Source organism: Tetrao urogallus (assembly GCF_951394365.1).
Source record: "Tetrao urogallus genome assembly, chromosome: 1".
In the NCBI taxonomy this organism is placed as follows: Eukaryota; Metazoa; Chordata; class Aves; order Galliformes; family Phasianidae; genus Tetrao; species Tetrao urogallus.
The window spans coordinates 98502493-98515663 of record NC_136813.1 but is presented as its reverse complement, the minus strand read 5'-3'; the positions used below and the strand labels follow the sequence as shown (position 1 = coordinate 98515663).

General features: G+C 35.4%; 1 protein-coding gene across 1 annotated transcript in view; it reads left to right on the top strand.

Annotated features, from left to right (window-relative positions):
• Positions 1-13171, top strand: part of ROBO1 (roundabout guidance receptor 1) — a gene marked incomplete at both ends in the record, with an annotated part of 508695 nt that overhangs the window by 468296 nt on the left and 27228 nt on the right. The window contains 3 exons of the mRNA XM_079549537.1: positions 4599-4796; positions 8157-8183; positions 10854-10896. Of these exons, the coding sequence (XP_079405663.1) occupies positions 4599-4796; positions 8157-8183; positions 10854-10896 (268 nt within the window). The remainder of the gene's footprint in view (positions 1-4598; positions 4797-8156; positions 8184-10853; positions 10897-13171) is intronic.

Genomic DNA, 13171 nt, shown 5'->3' with positions numbered 1-13171 from the left:
TCCTGAGGCAAGCCAACAATATACTCTCTTGTTATCATATTCTGATGTTTAAAATCATGAAGTCAGCTGAAAAATCACGTGTCTCCTTAAAACACCCTCTTTGGTTGCCATTAAATCTTCCTTAGAGTTTTTAAGTGGCGTTTTACAGCTTTCTGTTTATTTCAAGGCCTGGAAAATCATTTTTTGTTTGTTTGAAAAATTGGTATTTTACATAACAAAAAAGAAAGATCTTTGCCACTAAGGAAAAAAAAAAAGTGTACTTCATATCCACAGCTCACTGTAAATCCTCATGTTTCTCTGTGGAGAAAAAAAATTCATACTGAAAAAATTTGATAGAATATTTTTATTGTCACATGGATTACAAAATTGCCCTGTACAGAAAGATAAGAATTTTCACATCAAACTGATCTCTAGCCTTACATCTGTCCAGTGATGTGATACCACCTATGACAGTGACTACCTTGCTTATGCTGCCTTGGTGGAGCTAGATGATCTTCAGGATCCTTTCCAACCCAAGACATTCTGTGATTCTGTGATTCTCTAATAGCTCAGTAATATAACATATGCTAGTTTTCAAGTAAGTCACAAAAAGGGAATATCCTGCAACATATTTTGCACAGGGTGCCAGTTCTGATAGACCTCACACCAGTTAATATGACTCATAAATGCATAATTCCTATTAATATATGTGATGCAATTATTTATTGAGATGTCTGTAGAAATTTTATAAATATTGAGTACATTATTCAACTATTGGATATCTCAGCATGCTATGGAAGTCTCACTGAATCATTACTCTAATTGTTTTGTTTAGAGATAATATTCTGTCAGCCCTTCATGTAGTTCTGAAATGGTAGTTGCATGGTGGGTTTTGTTGATATCCCCTTTGGTAAGAGGAGATTTTTTTTCCTCACAGAGCAAGTCCTTCCAAGCCAACTTTTGGTTGACTCCTCACAAGCTGTGTGCTGTAGGACTGATTTACAAAAATGCTATTTTTCCAATGTTAGAAATACGTGTTACCAGAGAGGAGACAAAATAGCATTTTCTTAACTGGATTGTATTTTATTGTATAATTTTCATAATGTACCACACCACATGTATTTGAGGAAACATCAGACATCATGTTGCAGATTCCAAGTGTTTTGCTGGTTTTGAGTTGCCCAAATTACCAATACCCACAAAAATGATATCTTCCTATTTCCTATTGTACATTTGTATACTAAATGAGACAGACATATTGGCAAGTACTATACTATATGTTGTACACATACAGGGCAAAATTGAAGTTACCTGCACACCTGTGAACCTGGAATTTCCTGTCTTTTTAAATCTTCACCGTTCCAATCTTAATTCTATATTAGTAATCTGTTCAGCATTTGACAACTTAAACATTGATTTTTACATTATTTACATGAATATTTTACATAGGGAATTAAAATTTATAGTTCTATGTGACATGAATTGTAATGAGTTTTCATTGAAGTCTGAAACTTGGAGCTTTGGCACAGTCAGAATCAGAGAGCCTGTAAGCAATAGCCAAATCAACGTGCTCTGTGAGGTTCTTATCTCAAGGTAGAAGAAAAGGGGATGAGTCAGTGTGATAATATGCTGGTTTCAGGCAGTTATGGGATCAGCCTGCTCCAACAATTCTGAGGCCTTCTAAAGTACATTATAAGCTGTGGCAATTGCTCTGACAGTAAGATGCACTTTGCCTTACAATCTTTATGTTTGCTTATTATTTTGGCATGTTTCCCTGAGGAGTGCAAGCAGGAACAGGAATGTTGATTATGAACTGTTTATATATCGGTCAAAGCTTCCAGAAATTTCTTAGGATGAAGAGAAAGTATTTTTTTCATTCGAGAGGTTTGTTCCAGATTGATCTCACATGGGACTGTGGCAAAGAGTGAAGTTGCCCTTCTCAAAGAAAGGCTTCCAAGACACTGTATATGGAAATTATTAGTAATGGCAGGTTCACTAGGTCTTCTTTCCCTTGCTGTATATTTAGCTTGATTTCTGTTTTTAAATCATAAGCGTGGTATATGGATTAAATGTGGCCTTTTGAAAGCCCTTCTTTCTTCTTTTCTACTGTGTTGTGTGTATGAATATACATGTACACATGCTCATTTTTCTTGTCACTATGTATGTAAGTATATAACAGTTAATTCAGTGTAAAATCACTTGCAGTCTGCACGTATGCTGTGTAGTGTAAGCCTTGTTTCTTAACAGCAAATATATTATTATGTTGTTATTATGCTTGCAATAGCTAGTAAAATAATACCATGGAATGATTCTTAGTTAAAAATTAGAAGAATGAGTGTTCAAAGAGATTCTCCAGTGTTTTGTAATCTTCAGATATGCATTCACTGAGCAATGCAAAATGTTTGTATATGAAGTTCCTGAATTTCTGTATGTTTGTACTATTAATATGTTTTAAAAACATCTTCATTTAGCTTTTAAGTTTTTTATTATTTTCTGGATTTACTGTTTTAAATATATATATTTAAAGGATTTCTCTAATGTTTTTTCTCTTTTTATCAATTTATCAATTTATCATTTATCAATTTTCTAAATGTATTCAGGGACATAAGCTGTCTGGAAATATTTTTTTCTATTCCATTAGGAAGTACTAGTTGGAGTAGCTTTTTAAAGATAGAGAAATAGTAGGGTCACTCATTTTGCAAACAGACTGGTGATGCAAGTTTTCATATCTTAATATGGCCTCAGCTGCAAAGAGACAAAAGATGAGAAACAGAGTGACAGTTTTAATTCATTAGTCACAGTATACTTTGTATGTTTAAGCCCATCTGGCCACTTGCGTGGAACTTCGTTTGGCTGTCTCCATAAAATCTGATGCAACCCATCTTAACCTTGCACAAATAGGCATGAAATCTATAAACCCAGCAGACACAAAGAATGTATTAGTAAGAAAAGAATGAGTCTGCTTGGTAAACTTTCAGACTAGCCAGTATGCTTCGGATCACAGAAGATAAAGGGGCTGGAAATATGAAATAAAATTTCCAATAAGGTAGCAGTCAAAGGCAGTGATGATTCCTTGGCCAAACAGATATATCACAAAAAATGAAATGTGAAATTCTTCACTGGAAAAGGGTTGTTATTAATTTAATCATTTCCCATTCATGAAGATATCCTTTTTCAGAGGAGGTTTTGGTTTTGTTTTCATTCCATATCCATTTTATATTGCTCTTTTTTAGTCATATAGTTATATTGTTAGTTTCTTTTGTATTGTTATTTTGTTTAAGCTTATTTTGGAACAATACAAGATGGGTCACAGAAATATAATCTAGTCACTTGTTAGTCCTTAGAGAAAATATGATGGTTTTTAAGTGAACAGGTCTTCATATCATATGTAGTTTCTATTAATGTTACTTGTAACAATATCTTTCACCTAAAAACACTGATTTCTATTCTAGTATATGATGTCACTATCCATAATTTAAAAACAAACAAACAAACAAAAAAAAACTTGTTGAATAAAACCTTGTTGAATTTACACAAAAATAAAAATGGGTTTTTCAAAGACTAAACATGGAATGTGTAAAGCAATATCCGCTCTGACTGACTAAAGGTTTCAAATTCTTGCCTGTGCAGTGATGAAATTTCCAGTGAGAACTCACTGTAGTGGTTAAGAAATCAGGAAGACAGTATTTTATCTTTGAGTTGCTTCATTTCAGTTAGCATTTTTCAGTGACTTAATATTTTTACTAACGTTCCTAGAAGGTTCTTGCAAAAGTATAATGCAGAAAAAGAACAAAAGACTGATCATTGGTTGTGCTTTCATTACAGAGGGGAAAAAAAAAAAAAAAAAAAAAAAAAAAAAAAAAATACACATTCATTATTTTAATTTGGGAATTTTAGGGGTAAACAGTATTTGAAGAAGGCAGCATGTCCAGTAACAACAAGACTACTTGACTATTATTAACAATTCAGAACTCCTTTTTAATCATCTTTGAGCTTTTTCAGTGGTGTTAAGTGAGCAGAACTGGTTATTTTGTATTTTTACTTCTTTATGAACTCTTAAATATTCAGTCTTTTTTAATTGAAGTCAAAGTGGGAACCTGCAAAGAGTACATGGACTGTGTAATATGATATTTAAGTCACCTGTCAGGAACTGCTAAATTAAAATATATCCCTCAACATCAACATCAGGAGAATGTTCTTTGAATTTGTCTTTGTTTTGTGACTTTCTGTTATGAGAATGTATATATATGTAGTTCTGCATTTTCACAGAGCCCTAAGAACACACTAAGCTTGTTCTCTACTTGAGCTTTCTTCTATGTTGTTTTTTTTGTCCTCTTGAATTTTCTGGGACTGTTTTTGTTTGCTAAAGTGAAAAAAAAAACAACAATCCAGTGGTCTGATTTTAGCAATCACTACAAACAGAAGCCAGTAGAGTTGGAAGAATGGGTTGTATATTGAAAGCAGATATTTCTGTCCAGACCTATAAGAAGAGATTTTGATGAGCAATCTTAAGCATATTGCCTTGAAGAACTGGATACAGTCCTGTCAGTTCTTTTCGTGTTGCCTCTTGCAGTTGCTCATTCAGATTAACTAGAGATTTGTGATGTCCTTTTTTTCAGATTCGCATGGAAATCCTGTATCTTCAGAAGATCAAGTCAGTTTAGCCCAGCAGATCTCTGACGTAGTAAAACAGCCTGCCTTTATCGCTGGAATCGGTGCAGCCTGTTGGATTATCCTCATGGTCTTCAGCATCTGGTTGTATCGCCACAGGAAGAAGCGAAATGGACTCACTAGTACTTATGCTGGTATCAGAAAAGGTGCCATACTATGTTTCAATCTCCAAGTTGCTGAATGCCTCTTTACTGGCAATTCATCATCAATCTCTTTCTCTTTTAAGATTTTAAGCAGGATTTATCAAATTGGGCCAATGTTTTCAGGAAGTTTGAATAAGTAGCTTATGTAGAAAGCACTATTATTTATGCAACATGTTGGCTTGACTTTAACTTGACCTTAAAGTATGAGCATTTAGAAAAATATCTAGACTAGCTTTTCGTAAAGGTAGTTGTACGAATGAGGAAAGTACAAGATGGATTTACATCTGGGAGCTTCCAGTATGTCCTTACTACCCAACTTTCTGAACCATCTGAAAAGAAAGCAATTGGTTGGTTGCTTATTGTCCCTCTTATTCAGTCTTTTGCTTACTGCTAAGAATACTAACAGTGGTGTCGATTACAATGATGCTTCTGGTGTGTGTACTTGAATTTCCTTATATTCCTGGGAATGTGGTGAAAAGACTGTTTGTGAAAGCACAACAGTACATAGTGCTTTCCAAGACTCTTTCATAAATGCTCTCAAGGGACCCTTGTCTGGGACTGAATTCTGGGGCTATCAAATCTTGCATCTGTATTCAGTTACAAGGATAGCAGTGGGACTAACTTTAAAGCACTCTTAGTTTTCATGTTACCAGTACCTTTTATGTCAGATTGTTGGGCAAGCAGTGCTTTATAATATATTCCATGACAAACAAAAGTAGAATATCTACCTGAAAGATCTTCTGGAATAAAAAAAAAATATCTGTCCTGATACAATAATCTTTTGATTAAGCCCTGAAGGTAAAGCTGAATTTAGTATGATGCACTTCATTACATCTCAAACCAATACTTTGTAGGCACTTATGGAGTGAAAACCATAAATTCTGGAATGAATTAGAAAATGGAATGCTTTTGAAAGAATAGTGAGATTTTGGTTCAATATTTGGCCATCAAAAAACAGATCTAGGCTGCAAAGGTGCACAGATCTCAGTGGACGAAGGGTGTCATGTGACTGCATTTTTTAGTCACTTCAAACTGAATAAATGATGGATGAGACAGATAGGCAAATATAACACAATGTATTTAACAGTAGCAGTGTGTTGCTATGAAAAAGAAGCAGTGTTAAAATTAGCAACTGAGTGAATGGGAACCTGAAAACTTTTTTTTGGGGGGGGGAGGGGGGTGCAGTGTTCAGGTGCCCTCCATGCTTTTAAAATATCAATGCTTTGGGTAGCCTTTAGGCCAAGTGGTTTTATTGCAGTTGTGACCACAGAGATCAGGGACAAATTTAATTTTGTTCTTCTAGATTTTCTTAGATAAGACAGACTTCAATACTCTGCTGCATTGGCCTGCTCTGTTTTGTTTTACTAATAGCATGCTGCCATACTGCCTTTCTACAGTTCTATCAAACTAACATCACTGTGCTTTCAGCAGTACCTACAATTAAGCAAAAGGCATACAATTTGTCCTAAAAAACGGTCACTTTAATGGCATCAACTATTGCTCTAGTGCTTGAAACAGCTGTGTTGTTCAATATTTTCTAAAAAAATACCTTTTGTGTAATTTGGTGTGGATTTTTATAAAAACACATGCCAAAAAAAACAGGGTATACATCTCCATTATCAAGTATTCCTCAAGAAAAAAAAAATCCTCAAGAAAATATAAATTGCAAAGTAGTTTGCCACTCTACAGTGCATCAAGTCATCACTTGCAAACTTTTTTCAGTCTTGCATTTATTTGTTTATTTTTATGTTTAGCTTCAGGCCTGACATCTGCTAAAACTCCCACACATACATAGTGTACTAGTACTCTTACACACTCAAACGAGTTTATTATTAGAAGCTCTGTGAATTAAGTTGTTCCTTTGTGTGGTTGCTGTAAAAAATTCATTTAGTTGAACCTCTGTTCCTCTGTTCTCTATTTCTTTAAAAACAAATCTAGGTTTATTACTCAGCTTACAGGCAAGTAGTGAGTCAGTAGTTTTAGATTTTTTTTCATGCCCTTATGATTACGAGTTAATTTTGAGACTCTTGATTTCTTTTGAATAACTGTTTTTTAAATACACCTTCTGTTTTAATGAAAGCTTGTTACGACAGTTCTATATTGTTGAATGTAGCTAAATTAAAGTTGACCGTGTGAAAAGGCCTAGCTCAAAGAAAATGCAGTGGAACTCTCACAGTAAAGAGCTGTACTATAAATCAAGCCTGGATTAGGTATAATGCTTAAAGGTTCTTCTTTTTGCACTCTATCATACTCTTGGAAATAAATTGGCTTGGAAAAAGCAGGGGGAACCTAGAACATTTCCTGAATTCTAAAAACAAGACATTCTGGAGCCTACCCCCCCAACCTCAGAGTTATTGCATAAACTGTAGTAAGTGATTGTTATCTCAGCTAGAACCTTTTCTTTCTGTGATAGATTTGCTGATCAAATTCCATCTGAAATTTTCTTTTAGTGAATATTTTATTATTCCTCTTACACTGGTCTTTATTTTTATTAGATCAAAAGGGGCAATATTAGCCTTTTTTTACCCATCAGTGGTAGAAAAACTATACTGTCTTGTCAACAGGAGGGGGAGCATGTGCTAATAGGAAAAGCAGATGCTATCTCTCTGTATTTGGATTAAGGGCCCTATTGATCCAAAGAGGATTTATAGTGGCAGTGAGAGTGAAGATTGTCAAGCAGTGTCATTGTTCCATTGTTAACCTTTCCCTCCTAAAGCCATGACTTGAAAGGTTGAAAGGTATTACATCCTTAAGGTAGATAATAACTGTTTAGCAATTTCTTCTCTGAAAACAAAAATGAGTTGCTGCAGTAGGTTTTAGGGTTTGTTTTTTTTTTAAAAAAGAGATGGTGCAATTCTTGATACAGTAAAGCAGAAGTTGTCTTTCTTCCTTTATATGTTTATTTTCTTACTTAATGCCTAAGTGTACCTGTTAGTTGAGCGTAATAGCATTTACTTGGTTCTCTTGGTAAGGTACAGATAAAATTCAATGGGACCTTGATAAGGCTTTGTTAAGAATTTGTCATTCTGCTTTCTAAAATGATTAGCAGTGTAGGGTTTTTGTTTGTAGTAGGGTCTTCAGAAAAACTGAAGATACCGAACTGAAGGGTAGTCAGAGGCAAAACCACAGTCATTCCCTTCAGGAGCACAGTGGAGTATCAAACTTTTTTCCAGTGGTGCCTGTGGAGACAATCTTTTGAATCACAAACTTAGTTCTACTTCTGTGTCAGTGTGACTGAACTTCTGGGTTAGTTATTTGCATTTGTTTTATGTTCAGCTGTCTGCTAGATTTATACTAATGTGGTATGTTTCCCTTTCTTTCTTCAGCTTAATAACCAGTTTGTATTTTGTTTTGATTTTTCAGTCCCGTCTTTTACCTTCACACCAACAGGTATATATTTGCACTTTTCCCCCCTTCTTTGTTACTCAGCATGTGTTCATGGTACAGTTTCTCCTTTTCTGGCTTAACCAGCCCAGCTGTTTGGAAGTTTTTTAAAATAATTTCATTAATGACAAGTATCATAATGTTATTCTCTAAGTAGTCTATACTTGCTTTGTATCTGACGCTTTTATTCCATTTTTGTGTACCATTTTGTCATATACCATGTGATGCAAGCACACCATTTTGTAGCATGCTTCTGTCAGTTTGTGCAACCTGAGCTCTCTCTTCTTGGCATTGCAATGAAGTAGCGTGGCCTCCTCCATCTAGTGATGTCAAAGGCACTTCTGATGGAGGAGAAATGACTTTGCAGAGCCTAGGTGCTGAGTTGTAAGGGATTACAACATTGGTAAAATGGGATTATATTTGCTGAAATAGTTTCCTATTATCTTTTCATTAAATCAGTATCCTAGGAGTTGCTTCTTTTAAAAAATACAGAAAATCAAAGCAAATTATCAGTTAAATTTCTTTGCTTGCTGCCTTAAAACATGTTTGTGCTACAAAATTACAAAGCAGTATTCCTGTTATCCATGTTATATTTTGAATTTGGGGTGGGTTTAAAATCATCTTCTTTTTCTCTTTGCTTAAAAATGTATGAAATATGTCCATGACATAAATTGTGCCATAGACCACCATAGTCAGCGGGGGAGAGCCTTTCTGTTCTGTAGATGGGACCTTCAGTCAGCCTCACAGTCTGGGAGGTCAGCAGGTTCTCCTCTGCAGTGGAAACACTTCATCGCATTCACTACCCACCACTGTTGTATGTACATTCCTTTTAGCTACAAGCTGAGTGAATAGGCAGGTCATATCTTTCTCCTTTGTTCTAAATCACTTATTTTCGCAAAAGCCCTGTGTATATCTGGGGAAGGTAAAAGCCACTTAATTCCTTCTCTGCAAAATCAGCCAAAAGTATCTATCTCAAAATATTAGCTCAAAATTGCTGTACTGATTTGGCCCCTGGACAACAGCTGTGTTGCATCCTCCAGGTTGGACTGCAGCTGAAGCAAACTTATGTCTCTCTGCATTCCTTGACAGAGACCTAGCAATAATTGGTTAAATTCTTATCCACATGCTTTTAATCACACTGAATAGTATCTTGTTGTAAAAGTCATCCTGTTATGTTCAGTGGATTTGCTTACTGTTCAGCATGAGTCAGAGTGGCCCCTAACGTTTCTGAAGTCCTTTGAGATCCACAGTAGAGACTAATTCAAATTATTATTTTGCTGTTACTTAATTGGCTTAACAGCTTCTATTGCAGTCACAATTATAGCATGCTACTGAAATTCTGCAGAGGTTGGTAGGTTAGCTAATATGCATTTTCTCAGCTGGGTTCTTAACATTAAAGGAAAATATACCTCAGCTTCATAAGATATGTCAAAGCTGCAAAATAAATAGCACTGGAATTTTTAAAGAAATTGGAAAAACATGAACTATGGGAAACATTTAAAGGAAAAAAAATCCCTTTTCAATCCATGATTCTAGTCATGCATCCTACTGACTTTAAATGGTACCAGACCTCCTTCTTTAGCATTACCTACAGTAAGATTTACCTGTAGAAAGCGTTCTACATTTTAATCCTGTTGTTGTAATCACTGCCAGCATTTATCTCTCTCTTGCAGACTCCCAGTTTGGAGTTCTTCTAAAGAGCAGAATTTGGCTGCTTTTCTTCAACACATTCTTAGATGGGAAATGTTGAATCCATGAACATATGCAAGGAGGCAGTCTCCTTAACCCTTTGCCTAGTCCACTGCAAGCCTGCAAAACATATAGCACTGATTCTTCTGGGTGCATTACTTATAATAATTTCTTAACCATGATGCTTCCTGTGAAGGATATGCAGTGCTTGCCAAAAAAATAAAAGCATGTGCACATGCACTTAGTTAATGTGTAATGCTTATGAAGTAGCAAAAGCCATTCCTACTAATTTAGGAAGCAGTCTTTCTGCCAGTGATTTTTTAACAAGATTTATACATGTAAAGGTTTAGATAAAAAAAAAAAAAAAGCTATCATTATTAAATCCAATTGTAAAATGTTGTAAAACTCAAAGCTTCTGTGGACTTTTAGAGTAAACTTGTTCCAGGAGTAAAGTGCAGAAGCATTCAGAAAAACCATGTGTTTTTGTAGTAGTTTCAGCTGTAACGAGCCATTGTTTACATTGGAAGTAAAGTATGTTATAAAATCATGCTACCTCTTTTATCTTACCAAGAGAATAAGGTAGAGCAAAGCTTTAACATTTACTCATTCATGAAATAAATATATGACCTAAATTCTTCCACAGAGTAACTCCTCTGAAGTCAGCAGAGCTATGTTAAGGATAAGTTCGACCTGATGTATGGCTTCCTGCTTTCTTAAGCTATACGTGTGTTTGTTTGTGTTTTTCTGAATGGAACTGAAATATGAAACTTTGATGGAGCTAAGAGTAGCAATTATCAAGAAACAGAAGTATTATGTATAAACTTGCATTAGAAAGAGTGACTTTCAGGATGAAACTCTCAATTCATGTATAAACACTGTACATTTACTGTCTTAGCAGAAATGAAACAAAAGCAGGTTTAATACTACTGTTTAAGGAATCTTTTCTGCTTTTTAAATTATTTCATTTTTTATCTTTAAATATTACAGTAACCTATCAGAGAGGAGGAGATGCCGTAAGCAGTGGAGGCAGGTAATTACGTGCTTTGTTTTTAATGCTGTAAATTGTGTACAACAACCTTTAAAGATGCTGGGAGTACAGTTGTCCTTGTAAGTGGTGGCATAACAGCAATATGAAAAAATGCATTTTAATGTATAATATAAATGTATACGTTTGGACCGTGTATTTTTCTGCTTAGAAAGAAGTGATCTTAGTTTCTAGATTGATTTCCAAAGAATGGGTCATGGGTATTTTTAGCTGAGTTGCTTTGTTAACCTGTAAAAGCTGCATCTCAAAAAAATGAGCAGCAGAGGGAGCACTTTAACTTCAAAATAGAGGTCTGATGGTGGTAGCTGATTGAAGGAGCAGAAGTAATTAAGTCGAGGCATTTATGAAGATTGAGAAATATAGATGGTTCGCAAACACAACAGAGAAAAAAAAAATTTATTGGAAAATTTTTCTGAAGACACAAGTTGCTTGTTAGGTGACTTGCTGTCTATGCAAAACAGTTAAAGCATCACTTGCAAGAAATCTGCACTGGAAGAGAGGGAAACAGGTAGGTTTTTAATTTAAAGCCTCCTTCTTAGAGAAGTAAGTCTATTCCAGATTTAGGAGTTAACTAAAATATGTTTACTGGCTTTATGTTATTAGTTAGTGAATGGCAATGGACAAAACAGTGGTTTATTTTTTCCACATAGAGATGGAGATATCCTCAGGACATAAAACAACAGATTTAGAAAAAAAAAAAAAAAAAAAAAAAAGCATGTCAGAGCAGTGTCACTTTATTAGCACACTTTTTTTTCTTTCTTTTTTTTTTTTTCCTCTTGCATTTTCCATGCAAACCCTTTTGTAAGCATTTGAGTTAAGGATTTGGCATGACACTGGAATAAACATTAAAATCTCGGAGAACAGCTGGGTGATAAATTCTTATATCAATTCCTGTTTCACAAGTAGTATTTTGTTATTCCTAATTTGCAAGACCATACAAAAATTTGGTAATGGTAAAGATTAGGCATAAAATTAAACATTCCCAGTATGCTAGAATGCTATGCATATTAATCTGCTGCTGCTACTGAATCTGGCACATTAAGAGCAACTGTGGATCTCTGTGTCCTGAACTGCATGCTGCTGTGTTGCTGTAGTCATAAAACCAAGGAGGAAAACCTCTAGAACGGTTACCATGCAATGTTTGAATGGACAAACCTGTAAATCACTGGGCTGCTGCCTTCACCCCAGGATAGTGAGAAAATAAGAGAGAGCAGATACAGACCATCTTTCCCTGACAAGGTTGTTCAGAAAGATACACAGTTAACAGCCTTTTGTGCTCTTTGTGCCACTGTGCTTTCAGCTCTTCCCATAGCATGAGGTAGACAAAGCACAGTCACATAGATGCAGAGGGCAGAAATGAACCCAGAAGTGTCTACTTCGTGTGCAGTCATTTTATAGCTGCTGAAGAAGCAGCACTGGTTTTTACTGTCCTTGTTGTAAGGATCAGTGTCACAGTCTAGCACTGTAATTGGTTCAGGGTGCTAACATCTTTGCTTCTTTTGTCCATTCAAGTATATGGCATTTATAGAGCATCTGACATTGTACAGTATTTAGTAGAATATAAAAAACAATTCTGCTATATAAAATATCTTTGTGTACGAAAATCTTTACTCTGAATTTCATATTCAGTGCTTTCACTTCCCCACATTATATTCACAATGTTTTGGAAAGGTTTAGCCTTTTAGCCAAGTGCAGTTATACAAGCATGTTAAAGCAGTATTTAGAATTCAAAATATCACATTCAACTATTTCAAAATAATGCATGTTTCAATGGTGCTGAAAAAAAAAACCACTTCTGTGGCAATCCCTCTTCCGGACAGAATTCAAGTAATAGTAATTAGAGTGGATTGACTCCAGCCAGCATCCAGGCACCCACACAGCTGCTTGCTTGTTCCACCCCACCACATACTAGGCCAGCATTTGAAGGATTCAAGTAATTCACTGCAGAGGTTAAAGATCTTTGGAAAAGATGATCTCCTATCTTGTACCAGGCCATGGAGCTGCAATGCAAACATCTTGGTCCGCAGTTCCACCTAAATGGCTGCAGCAGAGTTTCCCCCTGCTTATATATCTCACAACACATTTCTTGCAGGACAACATGTTTAAATACAAAGCAAATTTTAGCAGCAAAGGAAGTATTGCTCTCTATACAGAAACCCAGTGCACAAGCCTTGGAAGTGCTTGAACATTCTGGAAGGCTTTGTCTTCTCCAAATGCCTAGAGATATATTTTCACTGTAAGAATTAGGGGGGACAAAAAA